This window comes from Mercenaria mercenaria, chromosome 2 (assembly GCF_021730395.1).
Source record: "Mercenaria mercenaria strain notata chromosome 2, MADL_Memer_1, whole genome shotgun sequence".
NCBI lineage: Eukaryota > Metazoa > Mollusca > Bivalvia > Venerida > Veneridae > Mercenaria > Mercenaria mercenaria.
In genome coordinates, this window is record NC_069362.1 from 92,667,770 (window position 1) to 92,684,677 (window position 16,908).

The 16,908-nt window shown below is 35.5% G+C and overlaps 1 protein-coding gene and 1 long non-coding RNA gene across 11 annotated transcripts in view; one reads left to right on the forward strand and one right to left on the reverse strand.

Moving 5' to 3' along the window:
- The window catches only part of LOC123564584 (G protein-activated inward rectifier potassium channel 3-like), a 159,702-nt gene that overhangs the window by 111,963 nt on the left and 30,831 nt on the right, over positions 1-16,908 (forward strand). For all 10 annotated transcript variants that reach the window (XR_008369938.1, XM_053537216.1, XM_045358271.2 and 7 more), the window contains 2 exons: positions 1,889-1,959; positions 13,822-15,367. Coding sequence is in view for 9 of the 10 variants with exons in the window: in XM_053537216.1 (XP_053393191.1) it covers positions 13,965-15,365 (1,401 nt within the window). In the remaining variant the exon portion in view is untranslated. The remainder of the gene's footprint in view (positions 1-1,888; positions 1,960-13,821; positions 15,368-16,908) is intronic.
- LOC128555281 (uncharacterized) overlaps positions 1-16,908 on the reverse strand; it is a 67,833-nt gene that overhangs the window by 50,016 nt on the left and 909 nt on the right. The window lies entirely within an intron of this gene.

Consider the following 16,908-nt stretch of genomic DNA (forward strand, 5'->3'; position numbering starts at 1 on the left):
TTGTTTTACACTTTCTCTTTTTTCAACTTATCTCTGTAATTACTTGATGGATTTGATTCAAACTTGAAATACTTATTCCTTATCATCATCCACATCATCTGACAGAAGGGCCATAACTCTGGCACCATTTTTTCATAAATTATCCCCCCTTTTCACTTAGATTTTCAGGTTAAAGTTTTGATGCACTTTCACTCTATCTCTGTTATTACTGAATGGATTTGATTCAAACTTAAAATAGTTGTTCAACATCATCACCCACATCATATGACACAAGGTGCATAACTCTGGCACCATTTTTTCATGAATTATTCCCCTTTTTACTTAGAATTTCAGGTTAAAGTTTTATGCACTTTCACTCTGTCTCTGTTATTACTGAATGGATCTGATTCAAACTTAAACAATTGTTCAACTCATTACCCTTATCATATGACACAAGGTGCATAACTCTGGGACCAATTTTTCATGAATTATTTCCCCTTTTTACTAAGAATTATAGGTTAAAGTTTTGATGCACTTTCACTCTGTCTCTGTTATTACTGAATGGCTTTGATTCAAACTTAAAATAGTTGTTTAACATCATCACCCACACCATATGACGCAAGGTGCATAACTCTGGCACCAATTTTTCATTAATTATTCCCCCTTTTTACTTAGAATTTTAGGTTAAAGTTTTGATGCACTTTCACTCTGTCTCTGTTATTACTGAATGGATTTGATTCAAACTTAAAATAGTTGTTCAACATCATCACCCACACCATATGACACAAGGTGCATAACTCTGGCACCAATATTTAATGAATTATGCCCCTTTTTGCTTAGGATATACTTATATAGTGTTTTGATACATTTTATCTTTACCTCTCTTATTACTTTAAGTTGATATTTTTGACATAGACTCGGGCTATTGTGCAATATCTTCATCCACAATTGGAGTCATTAAACACTCCAGTGACAGCTCTAGTTTCCTCAGATGTGCCCAGTTTCACTATCCAGCATCGAAATAGTCGAGTGCGCTGTCTCCTGTGACAGCTCTTGTTTTAATTATCTCTCTTGATTCAATTTTCTTCTTTTTCTTATCATTATTTGTTTTTGGTTTCTAATACGTTATTCCCCATAATGGGACAAGCACATGCATCATGGAGCATCATTCGGTTTTACCAATTCCTTGTAAATCTTCTTATAATAAAATACATTTTAAATCTTGTTATAAAATAATAAGAGAAGTTAGATCCATAATTTAAAAATTACGGAATATTTGTTGAAAAGCTAGAATGTGTTCCATTTTCGAACTCCTATGATTGCAAGAAATAAACAACATAAAAAACAACAAGGAAATTGAACAGATTAATCTTGTCATCAGCTAAGATCATCTGGAACTGTCATGTCAGGATTAGCTGTAATTCCTACACTGTAATATGACATTTTTTTTTAATGTAAAGTTGGTAGAATATCTAATTATTATACTAGTTCGAATGCAACACTGATTTTAGGAAGAACGTTCGTGTGTAGGAATGTTGCTGTGTACTTGCATGAATCTTGTTAGTTGTGGTCACGAATCTGGGATCATTAACAATAAAATGCTATTTTTAATGCATTTAGGTGGGGGGTAAGAGACCACATTGGGACCTTTACATTTTTACAGCAAAATTACGTGGTTTTCTTTCCATGAGTATATGAAAATCAAAATAAAAGTCATCCGATATTGATCTCTGTAACAGCTAAATAGATGGACGAAATATAGCTTTACTTTATATGAAACAAGCTAACTTTAATAATGTTCAGTTGCTGTTTTAATTTGATGTTCCTCTGGAAGCATATCCCTTTAAATCATACAAGTTAGAGTTATGGAGTGCCTGCATTATACATGTTCTGGTTCCTCTATTTTCAGTGATGATGCCTGACAGAAACAAAGTCCTGATATAGATATGGAAGTGTTTGCACAAGTCCATATAAACCCAGGTAAACAACCATACAAATATTTATCTAAGCCATGAAAAGCGACCATGTACTTGGGTAAATTACCATTTTTTGTACATGCACACTTTAATTATAAGTTTTTAGCTCACCTGAGCTTTGTTCAGGGTGAGCTGTAACTATAGGTGGAGGGTCCAATGTCCACAACTTTTAACTTAACATCTTCTCTGCCAAAACTGTCGATTACACTAAACTTGGTCCTTAGCATCTTGCAAGACACTGTAGCTAAAGTGGATAAACTTGTAAACAACTTCTTCTCATGAAGTTCTTGATGGAACCTCGTCAACTTTCAGGTCAGTAGCACAATGATAAGGTCTTTGGAATTCTTATTGTCATGGCCCCTTTTAGGGGCAGCTACACCTTAAAATAGATATACTTTGAACAACTTCTTCATGTGAATCGCTTGACAGATCTTCATTAAACTCTGGTCTGCGGCATCATTATATGGTCCTTGCCCATATTTATTCAAATGAAAGCAGTGCCCCTGTGAAATAGGTTCATGAACTTCATGAATTTATTCATGAATTTGTAAGAATTCATGAATTATTTCATGAATTATCAAAAGAGTTCATGAACTACAAGGAAAAGTTCACTTACTTAAATTCATGAACTCTCAAGTTCAAGAATATTACTTTCATTTCATGAACTTGTAAATGTAGTTCATGAACATTTCAGAAAATCCTTTAAATAATTTAAGAAATTCATGAACTTGAAAATGAAATTCAGATAATGATTGAAATTGTGATTTAGGGACTACAGGGTTATGGTTTTCCCCTGTAAAAGATTTTCTAAACTAGTATTAAGTTCTTGAACATTCAAGAACTTCTGAAGAACTTAAAGAACTGTTCCTGAACCAGCATAACAGTTCTTAGACTGTGGTTCTAGAATAATGATTAAAATCCTTTTAAAATGTCACAAGTTTTCACGACCCTGAAATAGTTCATGAATAAAAATTCATGAAAAATCAAAATTTATGTTTCATGAATTTCAATATTCATGAAAATCAAAATTTATGTTTCATGAATTTCGATATTCATGAACTTATTCATGAACTTCTTCATGAATTAAAATTCATGAATAAATATTCATGAGAATCAAAATTTATGTTTCATGAATTTCAGTATTCATAAACTTGTTCATGTATTATTTTTAATACACGAACAAGTTCAAGAATATCGAAATTCATGAAACATAAATTTTGAGTCTCATGAACATTTATTCATGAACTATTTCATGAATTTGTTCATGAATAAATTCATGAAGTTCATGAACCTTTTTCACAGGGGTTTGTCCCTTTTGAGGCCACTGGAGCTAAACAGAAATACATTGTACCCTTAAATAACCTTTTGCTGTGAACCACTAGGTGGATCTTCATTAAACTTGGTCCATTGCATCCTTGAAAGTAAAATCTTCCCTCATATTTGTTCGATGGAGGGCACTTGACTTGTTTTATATTTTTATACTAAACACAAATGTTACTATTAATGATTTAGTTTGACATACATATACACAAGGGTCAGGTGAGCAACTAAGGGCCATTATGGCCTTCTTGTTTGTAAGGATGTGAGTTGCTTAATATTAGGATTGCTTGGTATAGGCATCATATGTGAACCTTCTGTTATGCCAGTGCTAAAAGAAAGCTAGCCTGACATCCTGGATGAATGATTATTTTCATTAACTACTGAAAACATTTTATGAATGAATTTAGATACTCTAAAATAACACATTTTCATCTGATGGCTGAATGAAGGAAAGGGCAATAATTAAGAAACAACCTACTAGAGGTACTAATACTGTTAATGAAGAAAACATATATAATGAACATAGGGACAGGAACCAGTCTAGTAGGAAACAGACTTGAGTGAATTTCCACTGTTTTCTACACATCAATGCTAAAATGAATAAGTTATGACTGTTTTATAAACATGTTTATTCCATATTTCTCCATCCTTGATGGAATAATCATCTGCAGAAATCCTATGGGGGGAACCTGTTTGTATGTTTTGGTTTGATGATTCAATTAGTAATAACAATTTCATTACTTACGTGTATCAGCTACAATCTCAACTTGTAATGTTGTCAAAAGCCCCATTGCTTTCATGTTTTTGACAGTTTTTTGTTTACTTGGTAAGCATCAGTAAAATTCTTCAAAATGTCATTTATTTGGCTCCACACTAACTGAATTTGTGCTGTGTGTATACCAAAAAGTTTTTAAACCAAGTCATCAAACCTCGCAGGATGTCATTTAGCATGGAAAGTTGTGCACCTGGTGTTTAAATGTGGATTTCAGACAGGCAGACCTGAGTGACGGCCCTTGACTTAGTCAAAAATATGCATAAGATGGGCAGAAAAGTTTGTTTTTATTGCATGTGTCTCAAAAAGTATTTAACATGGAATTACGAAATATTTCAGGAATATTATTTAGTATGTGAAGTTATGCACTCCGCTAGACCAGAGTTATGGCCCTTGACTTAGTCAAAATATTACATTAAAGTTTGTGTCACATGTCTAGGGTCGTGAAGCATAACAAGAACATTATTCAGCTTGTGAAGTTGTACACCTGGGGTTTTGTGTGTGATTTCTGTTGGTCAGACCAGAGTTATGGCCCTTGATATAGCCAAAAATATGCATAAATGGCATACAGATTTGTATCACATGTATCTCAAAAATAGAACAGACCAGACCAGAGTTCTTGTCTTTGACTTTAATTAGTGAAAAATGCACATGAAGTGCTCAAGAGTTTATGTTGCGAATGTCTTAAAAATCTTTTACCTAGAGTCATGAACCATGTAGGAATATTATTCAGCACGTGCATTAGTGAGTTTCATTTTGGATTTCACTCCGCCAGACCAGAGTTTTGGCCCTTGACTTAGTCAGAATATGCATTATGGGTATAAAGTTTGTGTCCCATGTTTCATAAACCATTACAGGATTGTTACATAGCTTGTGAAGTTGTGCACCCGGTGTTCTGTATGGGATTTACTCAGCCAGACAAGAGTTATTGTCCTTGACTAAATGAAAAATACACATAGAGTGCTTAAAAGTTTGTGTTGCATATATGTTAGAAATATTTTCATGTCCAGCGACAGGAAGAGAGGGGACCAGTATCCTATGGACACTCGTCTAGTTCTGTAATTTATTTAACATCATGATTAAGGATCCAAATAAGGCAATAGCCAGTGTTGATTGAGCATGTAAATGTGACACTTCAGACTATAATGAAATGAATAATTCTAAAATTGGCCATCATTTGTTTTTGTTTCTGTAATATTTTAGAATCTCAGAACTATTTTTGGATCATTTCATTATCTCATTATAAATATGGAAGCTTAATCAGCTGTCAAGTAGCAGGGTGATGCTAGTTAACTTTACCCTGCTAAATTTCTGAAATGGACTGATCAATCAGTTTCTGAAAAATTACTGACTGAATAGCGAACACTGCAGACCATGATTTAGGTCTTCACTGGTCGCAAAGGCAGAATCACTTGCTGTCAGCAGGCAAAAGGTTAAAGATTTTTTCTTATTTTCAAAAATAAAAGCAATGTTGTTTTTCCCCTGAAGAAAAAAAAAAGAAAAAATGTAGTACATCGTACAAATTAAAATGTGAAAAATCATACATTTAAAAATAAATTCTAGGAGTACCGGTAATAGTAAGGACACTTCTGTATCCCATAAACCCCTTGAAGGATTTTCATGAAACCCGGGTCAAATGATCACCTCATCAAGAGGATATGCAGAACCAGCGAGTCAGCCACGTTGGCTCAAGGTCAAGGTCACAACTCGGTGTCAAAGGTTTGGGCCTTCTTTTTCGTGTCCTCCCTGTATCTCCTAAACCCCTTGAAGGTTAATCATGAAATCTATGTCAAATGATCACCTCATCAAGACGATATGCAGAACTCATGAGTCAGCCATGTTGGCTCAAGGTCAAGGTCAAAACTGAGGTCAAAGGTTTGAGCCTTCCATTTTATGTCTGCTCTGTATCTCCTAAACCCCTTGAAGGATTTTATATGACTGTAGGGATAACGTATGTTTTTTCATGTTATAATGTCTGCAGAATCCCGGGGGATTGGTTGGTGCCCGAGCCCGTAGGGTGAGGGTACCAACGTATCCCGAGGGATTCTGAAGATGTTATAACACGAAAGTAACATGCACTAACGCTATTCTAGCATAAACCGCAAAAAAACGAATAAATGAATACATTATCCCTCAACGTCATTAAATTTCCATGAAATGCGCGGGAATATCCGAGTTGTTTTTAGCTCACCTGTCACAAAGTGACAAGGTGAGCTTTTGTGATCGCGCGGCATCCGTCGTCCATTGTCCGTCCGTCCGTGCGTGCGTGCGTGCGTGCGTCCGTAAACTTTTGCTTGTGACCACTCTAGAGGTCACATTTTTCATGGGATCTTTATGAAAGTTGGTCAGAATGTTCACCTTGATGATATCTAGGTCAAGTTTGAAACTGGGTCACGTGCCGTCAAAAACTAGGTCAGTAGGTCTAAAAATAGAAAAACCTTGTGACCTCTCTAGAAGCCATATATTTCACAAGATCTTCATGAAAATTGGTCAGAATGTTCACCTTGATGATATCTAGGTCAAGTTTGAAACTGGGTCATGTGGGGTCAAAAACTAGGTCATTAGGTCTAAAAATAGAAAAACCTTTTGACCTCTCTAGAGGCCATATTTCTCAATGGATCTTCATGAAAATTGGTCAGAATGTTCACCTTGATGATATCTAGGTCAAGTTCGAAACTGGGTCACATGGGGGTAAAAACTAGGTCAGTAGATCTAAAAATAGAAAAACCTTGTGACCTCTCTAGAGGCCATATTTTTCATGAGATCTTCATGAATTTTGGTCAGAATGTTCACCTTGACGATGTCTAGGTCAAGTTCGAAACTGGGTCATGTTGGATAAAAAACTAGGTCAGTAGGTCTAAAAATAGAAAAACCTTGTGACCTCTCTAGAGGCCATATTTCTCAATGGATCTTCATGAAAATTGGTCAGAATGTTCACCTTGATGATATCTAGGTCAAGTTCGAAACTGGGTCACATGCGGTCAAAAACTAGGTTAGTAGGTCTAAAAATCGAAAAACCTTGTGACCTCTCTAGAGGCCATATTTTTCAATGGATCTTCAGGAAAATTGGTCAGAATGTTTACCTTGATGATATCTAGATCAAGTTTGAAACTGGGTCACGTGGGGTTAAAAACTAGGTCAGTAGATCTAAAAATAGAAAAACCTTGTGACCTCTCTAGAGGCCATATTTTTCATGAGATCTTCATGAATTTTGGTCAGAATGTTCACCTTGATGATATCTAGGTCAGGTTCGAAACTGGGTAACGTGGGGTCAAAAACTAGGTCAGTAGGTCTAAAAATAGAAAAACCTTGTGACCTCTCTAGAGGCCATATTTCTCAATGGATCTTCATGAAAATTGGTCAGAATGTTCACCTTGATGATATCTAGGTCAAGTTCGAAACTGGGTCACATGCGGTCAAAAACTAGGTTAGTAGGTCTAAAAATCGAAAAACCTTGTGACCTCTCTAGAGGCCATATTTTTCAATGGATCTTCAGGAAAATTGGTCAGAATGTTCAGCTTGATGATATCTAGGTCAGGTTCGTAACTGGGTCATGTGCGGTCAAAAACTAGGTCAGTAGGTCGAAAAATACAAAAACCTTGTGACCTCTCTAGAGGCCATATTTTTCACGAGATCTTCATGAAAATTGGTGAGAATGTTCACCTTGATGATATCTAGGTCAAGTTTAAAAGTGGGTCACGTGCCTTCAAAAACTAGGTCATTACGTCAAATAATAGAAAAAGCTTGTGACCTGTCTAGAGGCCATATTTTTCAATGGATCTTCATGAAAATTGGTCAGAATTTTTTATCTTGATGATATCTAGGTCACATGTGCTCAAAAACTAGGTCACTATGTCAAATAATAGAAATAACATCGTCATACTCAGTTCAACACTTGGTCATGTGGGGATAGGTGAGCGATTCAGGACCATCATGGTCCTCTTGTTTTCACGTTGACGTCATTTCCATTTTAATTATCCGTTTTGGGGCTGTAATACGTTTACGCTCTGCCACGGAACGCGCATATATAAAAAGGTGTTATAACAGCACGTGAGCGTGAGAATCTCTCTGTTAACACACGTTTTCTCTTCTGTTAAAACACCCCCAAAAAGTGACAAGAACAGCAGTTTTATGCTAGAATTGTCTGTAATATTCCCCTTATCAAGACAATGTGCAGAATTCAAAATTCACCCCTGCGAGCTTAAGGTCAAGGTCACAACTCAAATGTTTAATGGTTCCTTGCAATACCATCAACCCTTTCACTATCCATAACAGTGGCCTTGTTGATGAATATTTTTGTTCAGAAATGGTCTCAGAATTGAGACAGTAGGAAAATTAAATGCCAGGCTTCATTAAAATTGTCTGTCAAAACAGTTTTTAGCTGGACAATTTGAAGAATAAAGACGCATTGGCATCCGCATTGGTTAAGTTTTTGTATGAAGTTCAGAACCCTTTTAATTACTTAAGATATTCAATTGAAACTTGCTGTACTTGCTTGAATATTACTCTGTTAAAATGTGTAACTCTACCTGCAGTATTTCCAGAGTTATGCTCCATTTTAAGTTAGAAATTTTGTTTTAAAGTTTTTCAAAGAGTATAATACCCTGTTTTAACCATAGCAGATACTACCTTTAAACTTCACATTTATCTTTCAGTAAATAACACAAGGTTAATATTGTCATCAAGTCCCATAACTGCTTTGTTGGTCTTGGAAAATCTAGGTTGAAGTTTAGCATACAGATTGCTCTCTCCAAAGTCAGTGCAGATATTGAATTGAAACTTTATATACAAGTTATTGAGGTGGATAAAACATGTCCCATAACTTATTGTATTTTGACAAAGGTTTGCCCCTTTTTGGGGTTAAAGTTTGCATGGAATTTTCTATATCCACAACTAATGCATATACTTGGTTGAAATTTCACACAGATGTTTGGTGTATCTGAAAATGATTGCATCACTAAGTCCCATAACTCTTGCATGAATTTGGACATTATGCCAATTCCTTGATAGAAAATCTATTTTGCTGACAAGCCTTCAAATAGTCAAGCTGTTGTTTTAAATTTACTATACCTGTAAGGAAACCCCAAACTCAGCAACCTTAATTTTGGACAAACTGTTGAGATGTCCTTATATACACTCAATGGTATGTTGAGGGTTTAGTTTTCCTAGAAGGTTGTGAAATATTTTGAGTACTTGTTTCTAAGAATATTATTATCTATAAGTAAGATGAGTGTTTGTTATCACAGTTTCTTCTTTGTTTTGTTGGTTTCCTGTAATATGACAAGTAGCCTGAATGTTGATAACACCAGGCTTAACACAAGTGATAAGATGTTACACACACTCTTTACAATGTCATCAGTATGATGTCACATACTTTACAATGCATAGAATAAGATGGTTTTCTCAAGTTGCATAAAGATTAAATTAGATGTTACACTCCTTACAACACCAGTTACACAGGAAGAAATCTGTTACACTCCTTACAGTTACATGTTAGCAAAAAAAAAAGTGTTTCACGTTCTACAGCAGTAGTAAGATAAGTGATAGAATATATCAAGATGCTGTTCAATATCATTTACCTGAGTGAGAAAATATAATTGTTAGGATGCAAGCTCTTTACTACAGCAGAAGAGACAAAATATCATTAGAAGACACTGCCATTCATACATTATACTACTTTCAACAGTGTCATTGCTCTGTGAAAGCAATGTGATAATAAGTCATACCTGTAACATACTGTAGATTATTGTAATCTTTTACCACTTTTACTAGAATGCTGTTCTGTGCATTTATGATATTAGTCTCCGCCCACCTTTTCAGACAGATGGAAAAACATAAGGTGTCTTTGCCTTCCTTCACTTGTTACAGTGAGTTATATTTCTAGCTATATTTGTTGCCAGACAGTTCATTAGTGTTCTTACAGACCAAGCCTATAATGAGGAGAAAAGTCTTATGGGGGCAAGGGACAGTAAATTTGAAAACTCCACAACTCTGCGCTGATACCAGTGCGAAAAAAATCATAAAAAATCCATTTTCGACACATTCAAGGCAATTGTTGAGCGAATGTCTCGCATAGACATAGCACTTCATTATGTGACATTTTCAGTCTGCCGATTCTGTTGCTTCTGTGACAAAAACGAGTAAAACGCAGGTTTCAGGACACTAAACTTTTAGACAAAAATGGCCCAAAATGCACTCCTTCCGCGACCTGTACCGTATTATCTGCAAATGACTGACCTAAAACACATGCATATTTTTAAAGCATGTGGCCAGACGAAAATAATGGTGGGAAGAAAAGTATCACATAACCGTTTACTTTTTCCGCAAATTTGAGCTGAAGCTGGATGGATGGAGGACCGTTTCCAATTCGTCTGACTTCCGTTACCTCAGGTAAAGTTTTAGACCCGGCCGTCTACATGGAGCTAGGAAAATCGATACATGCACATATTTATTTTACACAATAATCACTCGTACGCAGGAATCCTTAGTTCTATAAACATCATAAATAACCAGTTGAATATATATGCCTGTAAAGTACATATGTCTATTTTATTTAAAAAACGTACCCGGGCCAAATGCGAAACTGGCCCCTGCCACTTTAAGATTTTTCTTTTTATGACCAAAAGCGGATTTTACTGTTTCTGAACTTTAATACCTCTTTTACGAATAAAACCACACAAAAATAATTTTAGTAGCATGAAAAGATGTCTGTATGTGAGCGTCTAAACTAGCCCACCCCTCTCGCGCAAAATGAGCCAAAATTTACAATTTGTCGCTACGAGACAAATAATGTAAAATACGTCTGTTTTTATCATTTTCTGGCGTAATTCAACGTATTCCATCAGTAAAAATGAAATAAAGTCATATTCGCATCATTTTGTGAAAATAAAATGCCCCTACCCCCTATTTGCCTATTTCATGGGGTCCCCACCCTCCAAGCATCCCCCTGATTGATGGAAATCAGAGCTGATTGGCTAAATATGCGCTACGTGGGTTAAGAATAATGAAAACGGTGTTTTTACGGTGCTAAAACACTGTTAATGGTGGTAGAATTAAAAAAAATCGTCTGTGCAGATATTGACTTTCAAACCTTGATGTGTCCTCACCGTAACAGTTTTGAGCTGCTGTGCCGTCATTTAGCGTTTTAAGTCCGCAGAAAGTTTAAAATATCAATCTAGAGGTTCTAAACTACTTAAAACTGCGCAAAATCAAGAGATTTTTCGAAATTTAATTTTGGCCGAATTCACTTATGGGGGCAAGGGACAGTAAATTTGAAAACTCCACAACTCTGCGCTGATACCAGTGCGAAAAAAATCATAAAAAATCCATTTTCGACACATTCAAGGCAATTGTTGAGCGAATGTCTCGCATAGACATAGCACTTCATTATGTGACATTTTCAGTCTGCCGATTCTGTTGCTTCTGTGACAAAAACGAGTAAAACGCAGGTTTCAGGACACTAAACTTTTAGACAAAAATGGCCCAAAATGCACTCCTTCCGCGACCTGTACCGTATTATCTGCAAATGACTGACCTAAAACACATGCATATTTTTAAAGCATGTGGCCAGACGAAAATAATGGTGGGAAGAAAAGTATCACATAACCGTTTACTTTTTCCGCAAATTTGAGCTGAAGCTGGATGGATGGAGGACCGTTTCCAATTCGTCTGACTTCCGTTACCTCAGGTAAAGTTTTAGACCCGGCCGTCTACATGGAGCTAGGAAAATCGATACATGCACATATTTATTTTACACAATAATCACTCGTACGCAGGAATCCTTAGTTCTATAAACATCATAAATAACCAGTTGAATATATATGCCTGTAAAGTACATATGTCTATTTTATTTAAAAAACGTACCCGGGCCAAATGCGAAACTGGCCCCTGCCACTTTATGTTCAGACCCTATGTTTTGTTCACAGGAGATAACTCCTGAGGCTATTAAAATTGTGTATAATCATGTCCCTTTTCATCCAAGAAAGATTAAGGGAAATGATTGAAAAAAAAAGATTATATCTTGTTGGTAGTCTTGCAGCACAGAATCTTTTTAAAGTTGAGGAAAATTTTCTTTACCTAGATTTGGTAAACCATTTAATGGTATGTCTCTAACATAAGTGACTGAATTATTTCTCCGATAGTTAATGTATGACATTAACATAGTCCGGATTGATTCTGGTATGGCTGGACATTTCTTGCCAATATTAATAGATTTGTGGTCAGAACTTCTATTGATCATACATTTGCTACAAATGAAACAATTAGATTCAAGTGTAAATACTACAGGAAATTGTTCCTTTGTTATTATTCTATTATATTCTTGGCTCAGTATCTCTTGCTCCATGTAATAAGTGGAATGTGGCAATATCAGCCTCAGCAGAATGTTGCTGCATTGAACAAATTCTATCAGTGTGGTAAAAGACCAGTATTAATGGCTCCTGCTATGTTTTTTTTTTTCAATCAGACATGGCGTCAACCAGGAAATGACAGTTAATATAAATAGTTTGTAGACATTTATGAATTTATTAAAATTTTATGTGCTGAAGAGACAGTTTCGAAGCAAGTGAGAATTTTTAGATTTTGAGACATGTCAGGCATTGTGTTGTCTATTAAGCTAACAAGAAATCAGTATAGTATCTTCTAAAATTTGATCTAAATAAGTAGAGATGTCTTTGACCATCATTAAGTTTAATTTTGAGCTTGACGTTTTGAAATTTCTCCAACAGTGGAGGCTTTGTCGTCAGCCTTTTGTTGGTGTCTTTATCACAAAAATTTTACATGTAGACAGGTTTCATTAAACTATTAGGCTTATTGCTTTCAAATTTCACATACACATTGTTGCATCATGAGATGACCTTATGGGACAAGTGGCATAACTCTAGCTTTTATTTTTTCAAAGTTATGCCCCTTTTTAACTTAGAATTTCAGGTTAAAGTTTTGCATATTAGCAAGTTTCTCAAGAACTACTGGGCCAAAGGTTTTCAAACTTCACATGTGACTTCATAATCTTGAGGTGATTTCACCTGACAAGTTTCACAACTTTAGCTTTTATTATATCAAAAAAGCCCATTTCAAACTTAGAAATTTTTTGACCGTTTTGCATGTAAGCATGTTTCTCAGGAATTACTTGGCCAAATGTTTTCTGATTCTCCACACATCTTTGGCTTCATGGGTTGTTCTATAACTTTGCCTTACATTTTTGCAAAATATGCCCCTTTTTCAACTTTTGTTAAACCTAGTATTATGTCAAAGAGCTTCAAATAGTAAGTTTGCTGTAGTTTTTAAAGCTGCTAATTGCTTTAAAATTTTATGTCAGTTTTTTCGCATTATTTATTTTTCAATTAAATTGAAAGTCACTTAAAAATATTTATGTTAGTTATTGAAGTTATTTTTTGAAATAAGTGATTTTGAGGCAGTAATTATAATAAAAGACACTCTGTCCCACTTACAGAATTTCTATCACTAAAAACTTGATATTTTCATGTAAAATTTAATTTCCTATTTTTACTTCTTTATTCTGTAACATAGATCTATGCAAAGATCTCTGAATTCAGCTATGCCTATTGGGCCTCTGTAAAACGGCAGTGTCAGTACATTCTATAAGCAGTTTAGACAGAAAGGAAGCTGTGACTATCTGTAAAAGAGATGTTTTCAAAAATAACAAAACTGTTCTTTATAGTCTGTATTGTAGGTCAGTTTAAATTTTTCTTTGTTAGAATAAGAGAACAACTTTCAGCCATATTATATTTGTTAAAAGTTTGTTTTGTTTTTCAGTGAGAACATTGAGTTGATCATCCCCATAACCTTTCACCCAGAACCAGTTTTGCATTAAAACAAAAGTGGATCCAGTAGCGTACAGAGATCTCAAGGACACTGGCATAGAACATGCACTGGGCCTGATTTGGCGGTTATTTCAAATGGTTGTTATGGAAACAGGTTATGGATATCCTACTACTGGTCCCCCAAATGGCATTGCCAGTGGGGAACCGGACTTGCTGGAGAGTGGGCATCAGAAATATAACACGGAACCAGAGAGGAGGTCACAGGAATCGTTTGCAGAATTTGTTGCAAAAAGCAACCCTCCAGTCAGCAAAAGCAGTTTGGTTTCACGGCGTGCTGACAGACACTATTCAAAACGTATGAGAAGACGTTTAGTTTATAAAAATGGTGAAGTAAACATTACACAAGCAAATATTCGAAAACGGAGGAGACGATACCTCGCAGACATTTTTACCACATTAGTTGATATTCAGTGGAGATACAATTTGTTAGTTTTTACGTTAGCATTTATATTCAGCTGGCTTATTTTTGCACTAATATGGTGGCTCATTTGTTTTTCACACGGAGATTTAGACGAGGAAAATCTAGCAAATGAGCAATGGAAACCGTGTGTTGAGGAAATAAAGTCTTTCACTTCTGCAATTTTATTTTCCATAGAAACACAGCATACGATAGGCTATGGTTCTAGACATACTACTGAACAGTGTACAGAAGCAATTATTTTAATGATGATACAATCGTGTTTTGGCGTGATATGTCAAGCCATGATGACGGGAATAGTTTTTGCAAAGCTTTCACGGCCAAAAAAGCGTGCTGAGACACTAATGTTTAGCAAGAATGCTTGTATATGCAAACAAGATGGGGAAATGTGCTTATTGTTTCGTGTTGGTGACATGAGAAAATCACATATCGTAGAAGCTCATATACGAGGTGTAGTGATTAAGAAAAAAATAACGAAAGAAGGGGAAATTTTACCATTATATCAGTTTGATGTAGACTTGGGTTTTAATGAAGGTCAAGATAGATTATTTTTAGTCTGGCCTGTGATAATTGTTCATAAAATTACTGAAGACTCGCCATTTTGGGAAATGTCCCCAGAAGATTTGCACAAAGAACAGTTTGAATTTATCGTCATTCTGGAGGGTATTGTGGAGTCAACGGGTATGACAACTCAGGCACGAAGCTCATACCTTCCGGGTGAGATTCTCTGGGGTCACAGGTTTGAGCGCCTCGTGACATTCCAGAAAGAAAACGGACAATACCAGATAGACTATTCCCGCTTCAATAATACCATTCCAGTAGATACCCCTCAGTGTAGTGCTCGGGAATTGTCGGACATGTGCGGCAATATCACAGATATTGATCGCGACTCAAACAATGAAAATGACTCCATACACAATTCAGCAAAACCTTTTACGAACTCGTACATGTACAAACGGAATAATATTGCACAGACCGAGTTTGAGTATGACAATGACTTCGATTCCCTAGATAGTAATTACTTGCCAAACAATGAAGACTCCGAGACACTGCTATGACAGTAAGTATGACAAACGATGTGGTATTTGTAATGGTTACGGGTGGGAATTCTCTTAGATATAATGTTGTTGATGTGTTACTGAAATAACATTAAGAAAATTAATTACCAAAATCGATTGTTTTCGTCAACAACTTCAGGTTATAGGTATATTTTCTACCATAATGTTCGTATGTTTATGTCAAGTTTTTATACTCCGATAAATGAAATTTTATATATTTGCAAGATGTCTTAAGTTTTTCTTTTAAAGAGATTTTTAGAATGTAATTCATTAGTAAAATTCTTTCGAAGGGAAGATAGGATTAATATTCTTTGGCCTTTCTCTGCAGAGAAAAAATGAGCCTGAGCATAACTGTCATCCGTAGTAAGTCGGCAGCTGGAACTTCTGCCACAAATGTCTGCCCTGGATGGATCTGTAGAATAATATTTGATGAACATAGACACAGAAATGTGGTTTACTTGTGCAGTTTTGCATACTTTTAATAAGGATCAAGATTAAAAGTTTGAATAATTTACTAAATAGAGTAAACAAGAACTTGAGAGAAAAGTATACAATTGTCAGATCACATGCCACGGTTTCCTAGGAAAAAACTTTGCCTTAAATAGCATTCTTTTAAGTGACTTCATAATAGTACTAGCCAAATAAAAACATAATATACTACATACATAAAACTGGTTAATGCTAAAATCTGTTGAGATTCATTTTAAGCTGATAGGCAAAGATGAACCCTCTGAACTACATGAACAATAAACCTGGTTTTGCAGTAGGGAAAACCTTGTCTCACAGGCAGACATGTAAGACCTGTATAGACCTCTATTCAACCTGCTACAAAATTTACAGCAATATGCATTAAATCGCCATGATCAAATAAAGATTGATACAGGACAAAAGGAGCTAATGCACAAGTGTGGATAAAAGATGCAAATCAAAGTTGCCTTGCATTATAATGTAAAGATGATATTGATTTCAGCTGCGCCATGAGAAAACCAACATAGTGCATTTGCAATCCAGACCAGCCTGCGCATCCACACAGTCTGGTCAGGATCCATGCTGTTTGCTTTCAAGGCCCGTTGCAATTAGAAAAACCATTACTGGTCGCAAAAGCACTATGTTGGTTTTCTCATTTATTGTTTCAAAAGACAAACCATGGGGTGTAATTTCTTTTTCGGAATATTAATTAGATGTTTTAAAAGGAATCGCCTTCTTTAATTTCTTGTACAGAATATTAATTACTAATTTCTATCAGAAACTCCCATAATATATCTATACAGTTGAATATTGAGTCACATAGTGCAGACAACTTACAAGAGATATATATAAAGAGTGGAAACAAAAATGTACAGAACTTTAAATGTTTTACATTATCATAGGTTTCATCCCTGATAGAATATAACTATACATTTATTTATTTATTTATTTTGTTGGGTTTAACATCGCACCGTCACAATTTTAGGCCATATGGTGACTCCATGCATTATTTCATAACGAGCGAGCACCTGGGTAGAACCACTGACCTTCGTAAGCCAGCTGGATGGATTCATCA